The 18,804-nt window shown below is 47.3% G+C and overlaps 1 protein-coding gene across 1 annotated transcript in view; it reads right to left on the minus strand.

Moving 5' to 3' along the window:
- Positions 1-9,872, minus strand: part of LOC138266900 (insulin receptor substrate 1-like) — a 322,036-nt gene extending 312,164 nt beyond the window's left edge. The window contains exon 1 of the mRNA XM_069215631.1: positions 7,423-9,872. Within this exon, the coding sequence (XP_069071732.1) occupies positions 7,423-7,801 (379 nt within the window). The 5' untranslated portion in view covers positions 7,802-9,872. The remainder of the gene's footprint in view (positions 1-7,422) is intronic.
- Between the last annotated feature and the right edge of the window lie 8,932 nt (positions 9,873-18,804).

Genomic DNA, 18,804 nt, shown 5'->3' on the forward strand with positions numbered 1-18,804 from the left:
CCAAACTCCTACTCGTCTCACAACAACCTCATCTCCAACTCAAAGTAGCACCATTGTTGTTGACAAATGAACCAGGGCCAGATACAACATCCCGACCCAACATCACTACACTTGTCGAAGGCAAGAGCGAACGCAACAAATAGAACCTATAAGTTCAAATGGAAACAATTCTGTCCTTGGTGTCCTCTAACATCCACCCACAGCACAACCACATCAAATTCTCCCATATTTGCTACATCTAGCACAATCAGGTTTATCTCATTCCTCAGTTAAAGTGCACCTATCAGCAATTTCTAGATTACGGCAAACCAGTAATGTGCTGTCCTTATGGTCCATTCACATTATTAAACAATTACTCAGAGGTCTCTTGAGGACCAATCCACCAGTCTGAAAACTTCCAACTCTGTGGTATCTAAACATAGTCCTGGCTCAACTTACGAAACCGCCATTTGAGCTGATTCACAAGTCTGATATCAAGTACCTCACATGGAAAACCACTACACTACTAGCACTCACATCTGCGAAGAGAGTAAGCGACATACAAGCTTTTACCATTAAACAGCCATTCCTACAAGTAACTGCAGACAGTGTTATTTTGAGGACAAACCCAAAATGTATTCAAAATGTTTAGTCGGAATTTCACTTAAATGAACCTGTGGTTCTAAAAACCTTTTTTTCCAAATCCTCAGACACAAGCTGAAAAGTCTTTACACTCCTTAGATGTTAAACAATGTCTAAAATGCTGCCTACGGAGAATGTATCACATAAGGAAATCAGACCAATTGTTTCTAGCATACGGAGGCATTAGAAAAGGACTCTCAGTTACCAAACAAAAGATTGCCAGATGGATTGTGGCTACTATACAGTTGTACCACACACAAGCTAGAAAACCTTCGCAGGGCTGATTTAAAGCCCACTCTGTGAGAGTTGTAGCCACAGCGATAGCTCTGTTTGCTGGGGTGCTGATTCACCATATCTGCAGAGCAGCAACATGGTCAAACAGGCATACGTTCACAAAACATTATTGCCTGTACAAGTCATAAAACAGATGCATCAGTGCGACAGGCAGTGCTACGCCATCTCTTTGGATAAGATGAGCCTCTGTTTTTTCCCATGATCCACTATTTGTCGTTGTTATAATGAATATATGGGTATTTAGTACGTTGCTTATTAATCTGATTCAAGCATGTTAATCTATGAAAGATCCAATACTGGAGAAGTAAGTGAGTTAATAGAGAACTACAGTTACGGCTAAGTATTTGCATCTTTCATAGATTCACATGCGACCCTCCCTCCTCCCCTCAGAGGCTCCCCTTACTCATAAAAAGTTAATTAAATTACACTAGTGGTAAAAATCTGAGGGCTTCAGCCTGTTGGGAGTGCTCTAGAGGGTGGTCTCGTCTGATTGGTTAAAGTGAACTTTGGTTCTTTTTTAAAGAAAAAAAGATATAGATAGACTACTAAAATAACCTGTTATTCCTATTGTAGCCTATGTTACTAATATATATATATATATACATATATATATACATATACATACACACACACACACACACACACACAGACATACACTGCTTTATTAACGTACCATGAGACTCCCACTTTGACGACGAGGATTATTTGAGCATGTGAATCTTTAAAAAAGATTCCATTACTGGAGAACTACAGTTACAGTTAAGTAACTAATTTTCGTTCTGCACTATCCTTGTCCCACTCTAAAGTCCCACCTCATGGTTTTATCTGTGAATTGACGACCTGCAGTCTCTACCTATTTAAAAGTTTTCTAATACTTGTGTCGTAATGACACATTTTTTTAAACTTCAAATGGCTTTTTCCGGTTTTCTGCAAAGAGAACATAAATCATATTAAACGAGGTGAAGTGTAAGTTTAAAACATTAGTAGTGGAAACAACCTCTGTACTGTGACTCAACGTAGGGGCAAGTTTCTGGTATTGAACCTTTCCAGTCTCCCTCTGGTGTCTTTACACAGGGCCTGCACTGTATCTCCACCTACTGCCATCATCTTGGTACCAACCCTTTGCTGCCTCCCTCTATAGAGCACTCTACAACCTCACACCTCCGTTTCCTTCTCCAACACCCACTCATACTTTGGTGGGCTCTCTCCCCTCATCATCACCCACCTTGCTGTAACTAACATTTCCCAAAGGAGAACAAGACTATCTCCTAAATGAGGGCAGCTTTCTCACTGCCCTTTTGATAAATCAATATGTCATTAATGCACAGAAACACTGGTAGTACATTTTTTTATTCTTGCATTGCACTGGCTCCAGTGCTTTTCAGATACATGCCAGGCAGTTTCACAGTTTATCTTCTACTTCCTCTACCTCCACTAAGTCATTGAGACATGGTGTCCCGCAGGACTCTGCTTTGAGCCCTACACTGTTTAATGTCTTTATGCCCCTCTCGCAGCTATCATGCAGTCATTCTGCATTAAGGCCGATGACACAACACAAACACTCTTTATAAATTACAAGAAGCATCTAAAGCTTGTCTAGTCAGCGCCGTGGACTGGATGAAGAAGAGCTGCTTGATACTACATTCAGTCAAAAACAAAATTTTGTTCTTTAGAAGTTTCTCATCAATATGGTATAGCGCTTGGTGGCCACCACCTACCCGGCTAATTCCGCAAGGAATTTGGGAGTTAAATTTGATAACGATCTTGTTTTTTGCCCACAAATTGGAACAGGGACTCCTACCTACTCCTATCTCTTACGTTCTTTGAAAAAAATCCTGAAAGATGACCCATAAAACTATTACCCATTTGTCAATCACTGCTGGGCTGGGCTGTGCAGATGCTTTATACTAGAGTCTGTCACACTCCATGGCCCCTCGGCTCCAGGTGGTACAATATGCTGCAGCGAGGCTGGTACTTAATATTCCTCGTCAGTCAGTCACTCCCTACTTGGAGATGTCGCACAGGCTTCTGATACAGAGGAGGCTCCATTTAAAAATGTGTGACACTGACTCATAGAGCTTTCCATAATAAAGGCCCCAAATATTTGATTGATAGATTCAGTCTTTCACCCAAGTAGATAGCTCAGATCATCTTAACTTGCTCCTTAATCAAAATCCTATCATTCTTAGTACTTGAAGGGGAGATGCTAATCTTACCTTCATTGCCGCCAAGCTGTGAATGAATTACCATTATCGCTCTGTGCCATTCTTTCTGAACTTTGATTTAAAAAAACGAAAACCAAAGCATTTAACTTGGTCTCTGCTTTAGCTTCTGCCCTACTTACACAGCGCTGGGCCACCCTTGCTGGGCAGCTGGTGCTCTATATAAATTTGCATTCATTCATCATCTGAAAGTTTAAGGTGGCATCAATATAAGCCTCAATAAACAACATTGGCTACCGTCAATCAGAGCAAGCACTGGCAAAGCCAATACATTTGTCTGTGCAAGGTAGTGCCTTAGTCAATGTTTCAGCCATATTGTACAGCAGCGCAGCATGGCTGAAAGATTTTTTCTAAAAAAAAAAAAGCTATGGCACAACCAGCGCTAGCCTCATCACAATGCCATTTTTTTTTTATTTCTGGCGGGAGGCACCATGGAAGGCAAGTGAGGAAAAGAGAAAAGCTATGGTGCTGCCAGCAGTTGCTGCAAGATAGTGCTTCTGTTTTTTCTTATGGCGATCGGGGTGGGGAGGTGCACGGACAACAGATGGAGGGATGATGGGTAAGGGTGGCAAGCAACACAGGCAATAATGGAATGAGGTGTGGCAGGTGGAGGTAAGCAACATGGGCAGTAACAAAAGGAGGGGGGCTAGTAACACGGGCAAAAACAGAAGCAAGAAGGGTTGGTGGGGGCAAGAAGATGGACAGCACATGGGAAGAAGTACAGGGTGGAGCCACATAAAAAAAAAAAAACACACACACACACACACACTTTAGTAGAGTGGGTAATACAGAGAACAAATTTGTGCCTACAAAAATGAGCAGTGGAAGGACATAAGTAATACTTCCATGTAGAAGAGGAGGGACAAACACATGAATAGGAAGAACGCCTACGGCAGCTGACCAATAAGAAATAAACAAATGAGAGTGACAATGAAGCCAACCAATAGTACGCAAGGGGCGGTCTCTAAGCCCACTGACGGAAAACAAAATGGTCTAGAAGAGACATTGGATCATGCACTGTCCAGGCAAGACATAAAAATTGGTTCTAGGGTTCTATTAAACAGAGACAATGCACAGTGGCATCACTGTAGAACTCTTCACTTGCCCAGTAACATGAAGAATATAGAATTTATGGTCTAGAGGATGAAGGTTGGCAGTGCACAGGCCAGCTGTACGGAACACAACCTTTTTGTGCAATGAAAGGACACTCAAAACAGCCAAAAAAGCCCAAAACAATAAGGCGATTTGTGAATAAAAGTTAATCTCCCTCTGCCACTCAAGCAGCCACCTCACCCGCACCCAAAATTAACACCGCCACGTTAATCACCTCTATTTCAGACACATGTTGGACAATAAATAAAACTACACATATTACTAGAACTGATCACAGTTTTCCCCCCTTCCTCACTATACTCAGACATTCCTATACCTACATTCTGGTGGTTGTAACTTTGCACACTACAAGTCCCTCTACTTTCTTGTGAACTGCCCTTGTTGGTCTCAGTTTTGTACCAAAATGCTGCCACCAGGCATTACCCTGTTTATACAGTGCCCTAGTGGTAGTACTTCTACACTGAAGTGTCACCGGGGACTGCACATTTTGCAATATTACCCCATACTTCAACATTTGCAGCAGTCTGCACACAGCCGCTTCATTTAGGTGCAACAATCCTCGTACTGCACCCGCTACCAGCACAATCCTCCATACATTTGTATTTCCACATGCAGAGGGGAATAAACTCTTCTATAGCGTCCACCTTTAGGGATTACCTGAGCATTGCACCCAATTCTGTCTCTCAAACTCTTCAAATACCCTAAAGGGCATACATCCACTTTATGCATATACTGTAAGCACTATTCCAACAACCGCTTATTGCTTGGGCCTCTGGACTACAGCACTATCTAAAGGGAGAAAATCCTTTATGTTACCCCACCTAGTGGTATTATCCTTCTACTGAATAATAATATCGTTCTACTCCACCATGTTCCTTGGCAGAGTAACTCCAAAGAGTGGCTCTTCGTTGGATTGTATGCCCTACGGTGCTCCTCATTTCCTGTACACACATTCTACAATACTCCGTTGCATGGTGTCAATTTTTTACTGCACACCTTGCAATCTGTCGTTGTCCTGGGGTACGCTCTCTGCTATGCAGATCCACCTTGTGGTATTAAGTCAGTACTACACCACTTCTAGTCTACATAAGTATACCTTTTGCACTGTGGCTCGATTAAATTAAATCATCCCCTAGGAGGTTGTATATGCAATGGATGTCCACCTGGACAGGAATTATTTCTGTAGTACTCCCCCAACTCAGTATCTCCTGTGCTCTGTAGCCTCAAATATTGAATACAGTGGTTCCTAATGGGATCAGTCTCGTCCTACTGTTTCTTGTGGTGCTTCTTCTATGCACTGCAGTTCCACCTGCTGGAATTATCCTTCTAGTACCCGCCAGCTCCACCCAGTGGTTTTACCAATGCACTACACCTTCGCTTGCAGGAATTATCCTTCAAGTGCTCCACCCCTCCAGCTCTACCTCGTAATGTCACCAATGCACTACAGCTCTGCCTGCTGGAATTATCCTTCTAGCACTCCCCCTTCCAGCTCCAACTAGTGGTTTCACCAATTCTCTACAGTTTCACCTGCTGGAATTATTCCTGTCCTGCTCCACCTTCCAGCTCACGCTGGTGGTCTAATCTATGCACTCGATCCTGACCTGTCTGAATTACCCTTTCACTACTCCCCATTCCAGCTCCATCTGCTGTTCTCACCAGTGCACTACAATTCCACCTGCTAAAAATATCCATGTACTATTCACCCACCCAGCTCCTCTTGTGTTCTTACCTGTATATTGCAGTTCCAGCTGCACACTGCTACTTCACTTACAGGAATTATTCCCGTCCTACCCATCCCATCCACCTTCCTCTGGTGGCCTGACCTATGCACTACTGGTTTATCTGCTGGTATTATTTGTGTACTACTGCCCACCCCAGATTCACCTGGTGGCGCACCTAAGCACTACAGCTCTGTCTGCTAGAATTATCCTTGTCCTACTTCCTTTCCAGCCCCACCTGGTATTTTTCTCTTATGCAGTACAGTGAATTATCCTTGTCCGGTTCTCTTTCCAGCTCCACCTGGTGGTTTCTCTTATGCACTACAGTTCCACCTGTTGAATTACCCTTGTCCTAATCCCTTTCCAGCTCCACCTGGTGGTTTCTCTTATGCACTACAGTACCACCTGTTGAATTACCCTTGTCCTAATCCCTTTCCAGCCCCACCTGGTGGTTTCTCTTATGCACTACAGTTCCACCTGTTGAATTACCCTTGTCCTAATCCCTTTCCAGCCCCCACCTGGTGGTTTCTCTTATGCACTACAGTTCCACCTGTTGAATTACCCTTGCCCTAATCCCTTTCCAGCCCCACCTAGTGGTTTCTCTTATGCACTACAGTTCCACCTGTTGAATTACCCTTGTCCTAATCCCTTTCCAGCCCCCACCTGGTGGTTTCTCTTATGCACTACAGTTCCACCTGTTGAATTACCCTTGCCCTAATCCCTTTCGAGCTCTACCTGGTGGTTTCTCTGATGCACTACAGTTCCGCCAGCTAAATTATCCTTGTTCTATTCTCTTTCCAGTTCCACCTGGTGGTGTATACTATGCACTACATTTAAACCTGCTGAATTATCCTTGTCATATTCTCTTTCCAGCCCCACATTGTGATTTCTCTGATGCACTACAGTTCCACATGCTGAATTATCCTTGTCCTACTCCCTTTCCAGCGCCACCTGGTGGTTTCATCTAGGCACTAGTTCCAACAGTTGAATTATCCTTGTCCTAATTGCCAATGCTCCACCTGGTGGTTTCATCTCTGCACTACAGTTCCACCTGTTGAATGATCCTTGTCCTAATTGCCAATGCTCCACCTGGTGGTTTCATCTCTGCACGTTCCACCTGTTGAATGATCCTTGTCCTAATTGCCAATGCTCCACCTGGTGGTTTCATCTCTGCACTACAGTTCCACCTGTTGAATGATCCTTGTCCTAATTGCCAATGCTCCACCTGGTGGTTTCATCTCTGCACTACAGTTCCACCTGTTGAATGATCCTTGTCCTAATCTCTAATGCTTCACCAAGTGGTTTCATCTATGCACTAAAGTTCCACCTGTTGAATTATTCTTGTAGTACTTCCAATCCAAGCTCCCTCTGATGGTTTCAGATATACACTGCAGCACCACCCAGTGGAGTTATACATGTACAGATCCCCTGCAAGAATACCACACTGGTCCTACCTTTGCACTGTAGCTCCAGCATGGCGCTATACCATGCCTCCTGCTCTTCCTCACCCTCGCAGGCCACAGAGAAGGTGCTGTCCCGGCTGTAGAGCACCAGCAAATGACGGTGCTTGGCATCAGCTCGCTTGTTAACGTTGAGGGCCGTCTCCAGGTTGACAGTCCGCTTGGGTGGTGGTGGTGGCCCACTAGTACCCCCACCACCAGCCTTGGGAGCTGCTCTGAACTTTTTCTCACTCTCATAGTACTCCAGGCGGGCTGGACCTCGCTCACTGGCACTCCGCAGGACGAAAAACCGACGGTGCATGGATTTCTGTTTGCGCAAATAGCCACATTTGTGAACATCAGAGAAGCACGGGTCAGGAGGAAGGTTCTCCATTTTTTTTTAAAGTCACAGCTAGAATCAACTGAAAGCTTGCAGCATTGGTGCGTAATTTATGTAAGAGTGGCTGAATATTTTTAAGTTGCGAGCACCAACATATCCCAGCTGAAGTGCAGCACTTTTGATGGTGTAGTAGTAGCACTTCTTAGCAAAGGGCCAGCACTTGTAAAAGGGCAGTACTAATATTTCTTAGCAGGGCAGTTAGTACACGCAGGAGGACCGAAGCACTTCAATATAAAGTACCAGCACTTCCTAGCAAGATAGCAGGGATTCTTTGCAGAGCAGTCTCATCACTTCCCATGAGGACTATAGCACTTTTCAGAGAGGTAGCAGTGCTTCTTAGCTAGACTGCTGTATTACTTCCCAGGGCAGTATCCGCACTTGACAGGATAGCAGCCCTTTTACCAGGACAGTACCTTAACTTCTTAGCAGGCTGAAGGATTGTTTAACTACTTAGGACGACATACGCACTTTTAACAGAACACCTGAACTTGTTACACCACTGAAGCACTTGTAACAGGGCAGTACTAACTCGTTAGCCAGACTGCTGCACTTTCTGCAAGGCAGTGCCAGCACCACCCTGCACGAGTGGTGCACTCTCAGCAGCCCCGAATTGGCACTTTCAATACAACAATAACAGCACTTGTTTTCTTCATGACGAGCTCTCTTCTCTGAGGCAGCACCAGCACTTTTCAGCCAAGCAGTTATCTTCCCTTAAAGTGCCACTTGGTCCTGCTAAGAGTTTCCAGCTCCTAAAAAAAATATCATACAAAAAGCCAGAGTCCTTGAATCAAAATGTTTTCTTGATCTAACATGACATCTGCCAGTCAATGGATTTTGCAGAATTCGTTCCCAGTCCTACAACCAAAACACAGTTTTTAGCAATTCTTGTAAAGAGCCTAATTCCAGACAAAAATATATGTATTTTTGTCGTGAAGTTGTCACCTTTCGACGAAGCGTTGTAGTATCGTCAGATTTCTTTATTTACTTTTTTAAATAGAAAAAAGCTCGTATTATAAAAACAAAGGTTGAAATGGAAAGTCAGCAAAAAGCGGTGTGCATTTTTCGGGGTGCGGTATGGTCCAACCCCCTGGTGCTGGCCCCCTCCGTTGGCATGCACGCTAGCATGGTATCAGGACGAGAGCTGAGCAGAGGTGGCTGCCTGAACTTTCCAGCCTCCGACAGAAACAACAGCCGCGGAGAAGGCTCCGTCACCCAACCCTTCTCCGAGCCTCGCTCCCATCGACCTCTTCCCTTAAACTTCACTTTCCTCCCCGACTCCTCGTGTGAGCAGACAGAGGTCTGGCCGCCCCCTCCGACTGCAAACTTTACGGTGATGGCCTCCCAGCTGTGGAAAATACCAAAACAAAAATACCGCCAAACTCTGGGGCGCGCAGGGGGCGCTCCTCGGCGACCAGGCAGGCGCGCAGGGTCCTTTAAAGAGCCATGTGCCCTCGGTGAGCAATGGTGGCCGGGGAGAGCTGCAGAAGGGAGCTGGTGTGTCCTGCGGCCGCCGCTGCTGGCAAGCAGACACGCACGCACCACACCGCCACCGAACACCGGTGCAGCCCCGCTAGCACAGCACAGCAGCGTGCTCGTGCAGTGGGCGGTGCTGTCCGTGCCCTGCCCGGACTGTCTGCACAACCACAAGGACAGATGAGAAAATAAACACGCTGCCTTTCCGTGGTGCAGCGCGCAGCTCAGAAATACTCATGCATGCAGACAGAAGATGAAAAAAGTGCCAGGTGTTGGGGAGAGAACGCTTCCCGGGGCGCCGGCTGGCAGCTTGCAGGGACCACACTAAAGTGAGCAGGGTTTGTGCAGAGGGTGTTGCTGGACGCAGAGGTCGTGGTTTTCTTGGCAGTTTTCAGATCTGCAGGGACAGCTGGTGGTTGCAGGAGGCTCGGCCGGTTCCAGGGACGGGGGTGGGGTCCCTCTTGTCTTCTAGGGTCCTGGGCAGGCCCCGGATCAGCGCCAGGCTGGGCTGCGGGGATTCTGCGCAGGGACCATGCTCCTTTGAGGGGAGGGTGAGAGACGCCCTGAGTGTGTAAATCACAGAGTGGATCAACTTGGCTCCGGCCCCTCCCCCTCCCTCTCAGCCAAGCCTCTCTGCTGACATGCAGTGCACACAGCCTGCATGCTGCTGCTGGGTCCTAGAGGGGATGCAGGCCCAGGAGTGAGGAGCAGGCGGCCGCACGCCACTGGGGACGGAGACACGTGTCAGGGAGGGATGCGTTCAAACCTAGGGTGGGACGCGTGTCCAGGGACGAACTTGTACACACCTCTGGAGAGGACACCCCTGCAGAGGGGGCACACCCAAGCAGAGGGGCTCACGGCGACGGGCGCACACCCCTGCAGAGGGACACATCCCTGCAGAGGGGCACATAGCCCAGGGACGGGCACACACTCCTGCAATGGAGGCACACCGTCCAAGGATGGAAACATTCCCCTGCAGAGAGAGACGCATCCCTGCCAAGGGACACACAACCCAGGGGTGATCCCCCCCTCTTGCAGAAAGACACACAGTTCAGGGATGGCAGCACACCACTGCAGAGAGACATACACATCTCTACAGAGGGACACACATCCCAGCAGAGGTACACACAGCCCAGGTTCGGGGACACACCTCTGCAGAGAGACACAGCCCAGGAACGGACAAACACCCCTGCAGAGAGGGACACGGCCCAGTGGGGAAACACTCCTGGGCAGAAAGACATACACACCCCTGCAGAGGGACACGCAACCCAAGGGCGGAAACACACACCACCAGAGCGACACACGCCCCCTGCAGAGAGTCACACAGCCCAGGGCGGGGGACACATCCCTGCAGAGACAGAGAGCCCAGGAACGGGGACACATCCCTGCAGAGGGACGCACAGCTCAGGGACGGACACACATCTCTGCAGAGGGACACACAGCTCAGGGGCGGACACACCCCTGTAGAGAGAGACACACACCACTGAAGAGAGACACAGTCCAAGGACGGGCAAACACCCTTTTAGAAAGACAAACCCATGCAGAGGGGCACACACTCCTGGGACAGACACCCCCCAGCAGAGAAACACATAGCCGAAGGATGGACACACACTCCTGCAGATAGATACACAGTCCAGGGACGGACAAACACCCTTGTAGAGAGACATACCCCTACAGAGGGACACACAGCCAAGGGACCGACACTCACCCCTGCAGAGATACACAGTCCAGGGACAGACAACACCCCTGCAGAGAGACGCAGCCCAGGGAGGGACACTCACCCCTGCAGAGAGACGCAGCCCAGGGAGGGACACTCATCCCTGCAGAGGAACAGACAGCTCAAGGACGGACACACACCCTTGCACAGATATACAGAGCGGGAACGGGGACACAGCCCAGGGACGGACGGACACCCCTGCACAATGACACACATCCTTGAAGGGGGACAAACAGCCCAGGGACGGACACACACCCCTGCAGAGAGAGACAGTCCAGGGACGGACAACACCCTTGAAGAGAGACATATAGCCCAGGTTTGGACAAACACCCCTGCAGAGAGAGACAGTCCAGCGACGGGGACACACCCCTAAAGAGGGGTACACATCCCCGTCAGAGGGACACACAGACACGGACGGACAAGCACCCCGCGAAGAGACATACCCTGCAGAGGGACACACACCTGCAGAGTAGAGGGACACACAGTCCAGGGACAAACACACACCCCTGCAGAGAGACACACTTAATCCGGGGACGGACAAACATCACTGCAAAGAGACACACATCCCTGCAGAGGGACAAACAGCCCAGTGACGAACACGCACCTTTGCAGAGAGAAACACAGCCCAGGGACGGACACACATCCCTGCAGAGAGATACACAGCCTAGGGACAGACAAACACTCCTGCAGAGGGGGACACACCACTGGAGAGAGACACACAGAGCCTTGGGACGGACAAAGTCCCCTGCAGAAGGACGCACACACATCCAGAAGAACTTCCAGCCTAGGGACGGACACACACCCCTGCAGAGGGACAGTCATCCCAGCAGAGGGACACATAGCCCAGGGGAAAATACACCCCCGCAGAGAGAGACACAGTCCAGGGATGGAAACACACCCCTGCAGAGAGACATACACATCTCTGCAGAGGGACACACACCCCAGCAGAGGGACACACAGCCCAGCAGAGAGGCACACAGAGCCTGGGGACGGACAAAGTCCCCTGCAGAAGGACATACTCCTCTGCAGAGGGTCTCAGCCCCGGAAGTGAACACCCCCAGCCCCCACTTCCCCTCCTTAGAGAGACACACGCACACACCCATGCAGAGGGAAGGGACTCACAACCCAGAGATGGGCAAGCACAGCTGCAAAGAGACGCACTGCTATGAGGTTGAACACACAGGCCAGGGATGGACATACACCCCTGCAAAAGAACACAGCTCAGTGGTGAACACCCCCCCGAAAGGAACACCCACACTCCCCTGGAGAGGGACACACAGCCCAGGGCTGAACAACCCCCCCACCCCCACGCGAGACACTCGCACCCATACAGAGGAAAGGGAGTCAGCCCAAAGATGCACAAACATCCCTGCAGAGAGGCTCACAGCCCTTCAGGTGGAGACACACTCTAGGGACGGGCACACACACCTGCAGAAGCACACACACACTTCTATGTAGAGGAGCTCACAGCCCAGAAACGGACTCACACCCTTGCAGAGGGACACTCAGCCCAGTGTCAAACACACACCCCTTAAAGGGGCACACACACACTCCCTTGAAGAGAGACACTCCGCCCACAAGCAAACACACCCTGCAGAGCGAAGAACACACACCCCGAGGACAAACGGAAAGGGACACACACTGCACTGAAGAAGGACACAGGGCCTGCATGCTGCTTATTTCTATAGGCCTGTTCCTGGGATTTTAGGGGCCAAGGCAGAAAGGGAAAGTGTGAGGCCCCTCTAATTAGCATACGACGTGACATCACAGGAATTGTCATCACCTATTAATCCTTTGCCATTCTTGAAGTGACTTTACAAGAAGCAACTTTGCTGGTGCGGATATCAGTAGAACTACAAAATCATAGAAATAGCCCTAACAAAATAAGCACATATATTTGAGAGGTCTACAAATTGGAAATATATGGTAATAGTCACCATGGGGGGGCACAAGCTTGGCAGAGGTTGCTTCAAAACGTATATCTTTACTTTAGTGTTAACACATTTTTTCCAGATTAGTAAATTATAATGTATATTTATGGTGTAAACGTAACCAGGAGGTAGCATAGCGCTGTACAGGAAAAACAACATAGATTGTCTGTCTACATGTGTTGGTAGGTGTAGATTGTTTATCACTGCACTATCATAGCGGCCGTTTCCCAAGTCCACGTATAACTAGTTATACCAGTCACGGTTTTACCATCTTCGAATTCTGGGACTTGACCTGGTTTTATACTGGGTTCAATATAACCAGAAGTCCAACAGTTCTGGGGAAAAAGACAGACTAGCCTAAATAGACACACATGGTCCCGGGAAACTTGGCAACTATGCACCAAGACGCAGTGTTCATTAAAGAGGGAACATTCATAATTTTCTTAAATTGAAGAGTTCTTGGGGTTATCCGGAGGGATACAGGGGTATCAGTCCAGCTCCTCAGGGCATAGATGGAGAAGGCCTTTAACCTATTTTTTTTCTTTTTTGCACTTATTCTCCATTCTCAAAACATCCTGGCCCTAGGTGTACAGAGGGCCCTGTGCGACGGTGAACTTGCCATCCACGCAGGACGGGGTGATGGTCATAATGGATTTGTAGATGAAGCAGCTAGTTTTCAAGGTGGTGTGGGCTGGCAAGGGCAGCCCGTGGAATGCTCTCAGGTAGGATGATGTGGTCATATTTCTTCGGGACCTAAAGAGGCGTGCTGCAGCCTCAAGGGGAGTAGTGTGGACTAAGATTTCAAGATGGTTTCCTACATAGCGATAAGGTATAGGATAAGGTTTGTGGCACAGAATATTTCTGAGCAAGAAAGTTAGGAAAACAAACAGAACAGTTGAAAATAGCTTGAGATTTTTTACAGGCATAACTCAAGTCACAGTAAAGTTAAGCAATGGTTTCTAGTGAGATAAATCTGATATCTGATACATTTACCTTTTTATATGACAGATTAGAAACCACAGAGCAGACCTATGAATAGGGCAGCAGAGAGCTGTGAAAACAAAGCATTTATTTCTCTGACAGCGATTAGCTTTGTTGGATTTTTCAGCCCACACTTGTATAGGGAAACATAAACCTACCAGATGTAAACGATAAGTCGGCCAAAAGGGTTCAATGGCATGTGCTATGAGCCATGACTACAACACATCTATTCACCCACTCTACAGCCTTTAAAAGTTCTAAAACTGATTCTTAGTATACACTTAAGCAGGTGTAGAGTACATTTCCATTTGTACATTTGTAATTTAGCAAGATGTGATTAAATGAACAGTTATATATATATATATTTATAGTTTGAATCTTGGTTCCATAAGGAATGCCTTTTTGTGCGGTAAATATTTTGCCTGTGTTTGAATGAATCTACACAAAACTGTCCAAAATAGTGCTACTTTTTGACTAGTTTGTGCATAAAAAGTTTTGGGATGATCCATCAAGTGGGGCCCAAGAAAAAGGGGACATCCTAAAATACGTTTTCCCCATTCATTTTTGCATAGAAACTTTAGACACAGCTGCAGCCGAAACAGTTGAGCGGGTATACCCCAAATGTGGCATAAGGCTAGATCTTGGTCCAGAAAGAGTGCTGTTTGTGCTTTGCTGTAAATCCGTTCTGTAGTTTTGGAGCAATTACTGTTAAAAAAGCCCAGGTGGATCTGTGGAGCCAACAGATCTCCTGCTGAAATCTGATTGTCACAACATCAATGAGGAAGGTCATCTTAAGACTCAGCCCTCAGTCATGAGTTCTAAAAAAAATGCAAAAAAACGACACAGGCGGCAGGGTACTTGAAACCCTGAACTCCTGGGCCTGGTGGACGGGTCTCAGAGCCAGGCCGAAGGCCAAAAATGTTATCTTAATTTTGCTGCAAATTTCTAAAGGATCTACAATCCACGGCAAAAAAAAAACAAAAATTAAAAAAAACAAGCACAGGCTCCACACTTGTTATAGAGAAACTCCATGGTTGACCAGGGTCCAGGGGAGGCCACAAATGTGTTTATTTGGGGAGGGCAGTGAGTGGTACCCTCCCATGTCTCTGAGTGGCCCCGATGATCCCATCCACTGGGGCTGAGGTAGAAAAAGGGAGGGAGTGTGTGCCCCCTCCCAAAGCCTAATTATGCCCCGCGACCCCATTCCATGGGGCCAAAATGCCTTCAGATGGGGAGGGGGCTGCATGGTCCCTCTCCCTGGATCTAAAAAGGCCCCAGGGTCCCCATCCCTGTGCTGAGTAAATGAGGGAGGGGGGCACACATTCCCCTCCCAGGACGTAATTAGGCCCTGGTGACCTCATCCCCGGGGGACGAAAAATAAATTAAAGGGGAGGGGAGCATGCAGCCTACCCCTTCCCGAGCCTTAAAAAGGCCCCATGGACCCCATCCCCCGGGGCTGGGTCCATGTTTGTCTCCAGGGGAACCCACCCCCAGAACACAGGAGTTTCCCTGCCCACACTAGCGCAGGCACGGAAATGTATGTTTGTTCCTGCCAGCTGAGAGCAGACTCCTGTTTTGTTTTCCTTCCCTCATTCCTGCGGGAAGGGAAACAAAACAAATATTGCTCCTGCCCGAGAACTGCTGCTCCCTCTCAGCAGGAGCAACTATGCGGGGAGCTGGCTGGGGCTGAAGGGGTCCTGGGACTCCCACACAGCATCCAACATAGTGGTTGGTAGATGCTCTGGGTGGGCACCAGGGCCCTCACCTATAATTTAGAAATAGCACTGGGATGGGGCTCTTCGGGCATAATAAGGCTTGGCCCCAGGGCATGGGGGTCACAGCAGCCCAAAAAGACTAGGGTGGACAGCATGCCCCTCACCTGTTTAACTGTATTTGGCCCTGGGAATAGGGTCTACGGGGCCTTTTAAGGCTTGGGGAGGGTGGCCCCGCCATCCCCTCCCCTTTTTTATAGGAATTTGGCCCGGGGTATGGGGTCCCCTGAGCCAATTAAGGCTGAGGGAGTGAGGTTGTATGCCCCGTTCCCCTTAATATATATGTTTAGTCCCAAGAGGATGGGGTCCCTGGGGCCTGAAGGCCACCCCTACACTGCACACCCCAAAAGGCTATGAACAGTGTGGTGTTTGCAGCCTGCTAAACGATTGGCCACATTGCCAGGCAGCAAACCCTGAGCCACCTCCCCATTGCGCATGGCTAAAGGCAGTGGGCAGCAGAGAATTGGCTGCCTGCAGGGATTTGGACGTAGGGCCTTGCTGCCAACTTCACGCCATGCACAACCAAAGGCAGCCACCTAGAAGCATGGAGTTGGCTGCTTCTGGGTGGCTGCCTGTGGGGAGTTGGATGCAGGGTCCTGCACCCATCCCCCACGGCACACACAACGAAAGGCTGTGCATAGCATGAGGTTGCTTCCCTGTGGGGGTGGCACTTACTGCTGACTTACTGCTGACTTTGGCTATTGAGTTTGATTACTGCCGGGTTTATTGATATTGATTACTGGATGGGACCAATATTTATGCTCATCAATGCCTGGGTCATTGAAACTCATAACTATTTGTGGCCATTGACCTATTCCTGCCTGGAGCCATTTAAGTATACCAATGCCTTGAGCCATTCAGCCATTCTTCCTGGTGTCACTCATGCATATTACGTCCTGGAGGCACTGAGGATCCTTGGTGCCTGGTGGTATTAATGCTAGTTACTGGTTTGGCCCTTTGACTCTCCTTATTGCCTTGGCCAACTGATGCCTATTACAGCCTGGTGCCATTAATGATATTTTCTTTCTGAGGTCATTGGTGCACCATTAATGCATGGACCATTGATTTTTATTGTTGTCTGGGACCATTCAGGTTCTTTACTGTCAAAGACTTTTAGGATCGTTAGTGTCCGAGGAGATTAACACATGGTAATTCCTGAGGCCATTAAGAATCATTACTGCTTGGGGCCACTGAAGGCTAGAGTTTGGGATTTCAATCCAAAAGACGCTGACATTCAGTGGAAATTCAGTGATCCACCAAACTCCAAAAAAGCCCTCTAATCTCTTTCTCCATAAACTCATTGAAATAATCAATGAACCTCTCACAGATTCATTCATTCCCACTCACTTTCATATTCACTATGTATTCAATCGTCTACACTTCTTGTTGGGGGTTTGTGTTAACGATTAGCTATTACCAAAACTGGGGAGTTTCTCTTCTTTTTAGGTTTTGTGTTCTAACCACTCATGTCCTTCATCAGTCTTAAATAAACTTAGCTAAAGTTTTTTTTCCAGCTAATTATTGTTATGTCTGAGAAGTTCAAACATGACTGTTTTTGGAGGTGCGTATGCAGTGCAAATGTAGTAATTTCGGCTTTTAATTATTGTTTGCAAAAAAGATCTACCCATAAAGTAATTCTGTGTTCACATTTCACTTATGAAGAGTTTATCCAACTTCCTAAATGTAACTTTATTCTCTGAATGCAAAACATCCAGCAGTTTTTACTCTTCTGCTTATCACCAATACTGTCCTTCTGGACAGTGTAAATGTATTGTATTGTATTGTATTGTAATAGTATTTATATAGCGCGTACGACCCCTGACGAGGCATCGAAACGCTTTTCGGCGAGTAGCACGCGACTCCGGAACCCAAAAGGAATTAGTGGTGGATTATTATAGGGAAATATGAGTACCGTTTTAGTATTATTATTAGTTCATTCGAGCCCCGGATATGTGAGTTTGTTTGTTGGATTGACTAGAATAGTGGAGGAGGGAAGAATCATTATGAACAGGGTTTACTAAATTATGCAGCATATTGTGGCACATTTTATAACAGTATCAGTTCATTATTTTGTCATTTTTACACATGATAACACTGTCTGGATTATTTTTTCACTTTATTAATACTAGTTTAACACCCACATACAGACAGCAATATGCAACTGAAAGGTGAACAGTCAACCTTAATGAATTGCTTTCCGTTGCGCAGCATCAAGTATTGCCATATTCTTATTTACTTTTGATCCATTTGAGTCAGAAGCTATTTTTTTGGTAAAGTCTGCAAATTATGCGGCAGACGATGGACTGTCTAGCAAATGCGGCCCTACTCATCAGGGAAGTCAAGCCTAGGTTGAGCAGGGACAGAGCTAACTGGTTGAATGTGCACAGAGTACAAACCACAAAATGTGGATGCGGGGTGGACACAGCGCAAGCCAAATTCAGAGAGCAAAAATGAGCATGCAAGTAAGTAACGTTGCTTGCTGAAAGAGGTGGAGCAAAACTCACTAGAAGAGGAGAACTATTGTTCACTCGAAGAAGAAGTAGAGCACCGCTTATCGGAAGAGAAGAACTGATTCCTGAAAGAGAGGGACCACACAGTGAGCGATGACTTAAAGCCGCAACATTACCAGGCATGGGAGAAGATATACTATCTAGATGAAGAGCAGCATCACTTCCAGGAAGATCTACCAGCACACAGCCTGAGCCCCCACAGATGGGCCACTTGAAGCAGAAGAACCCACTCTGCCTTCTCCTTCCCACAGAATATATTTTGGGTTAGGATAATGTTGGTTGTTACTGGCCTACCGCTGGAATTGACTTCCCAGTTCTAAACACTGAAGGAAACCTGTAAATGTGTGCCAGAGCCTGACCTGGCCCAGATACTGCAGACCTTGACACCGCCACAATACCTCCCAACAGGTTGCAAAAAACAAAAAATTGGTAAGACATTAAAACAAATTAAGCCAACAGAATTGTTTTTCATCTAAAAACTGCTCATATTTCTGCAATCCAGCAACAAAAGAAGACATCTGGGGCCAGATGTAGCAACTTTAAAATTTGCGAGGTGCAACGTGCGAGTCCATGCGACTCACACTTTGCACCTCGCAAATTGGTATGCAGTACG

Source organism: Pleurodeles waltl, chromosome 12 (assembly GCF_031143425.1).
Source record: "Pleurodeles waltl isolate 20211129_DDA chromosome 12, aPleWal1.hap1.20221129, whole genome shotgun sequence".
NCBI classification, from domain to species: domain Eukaryota; kingdom Metazoa; phylum Chordata; class Amphibia; order Caudata; family Salamandridae; genus Pleurodeles; species Pleurodeles waltl.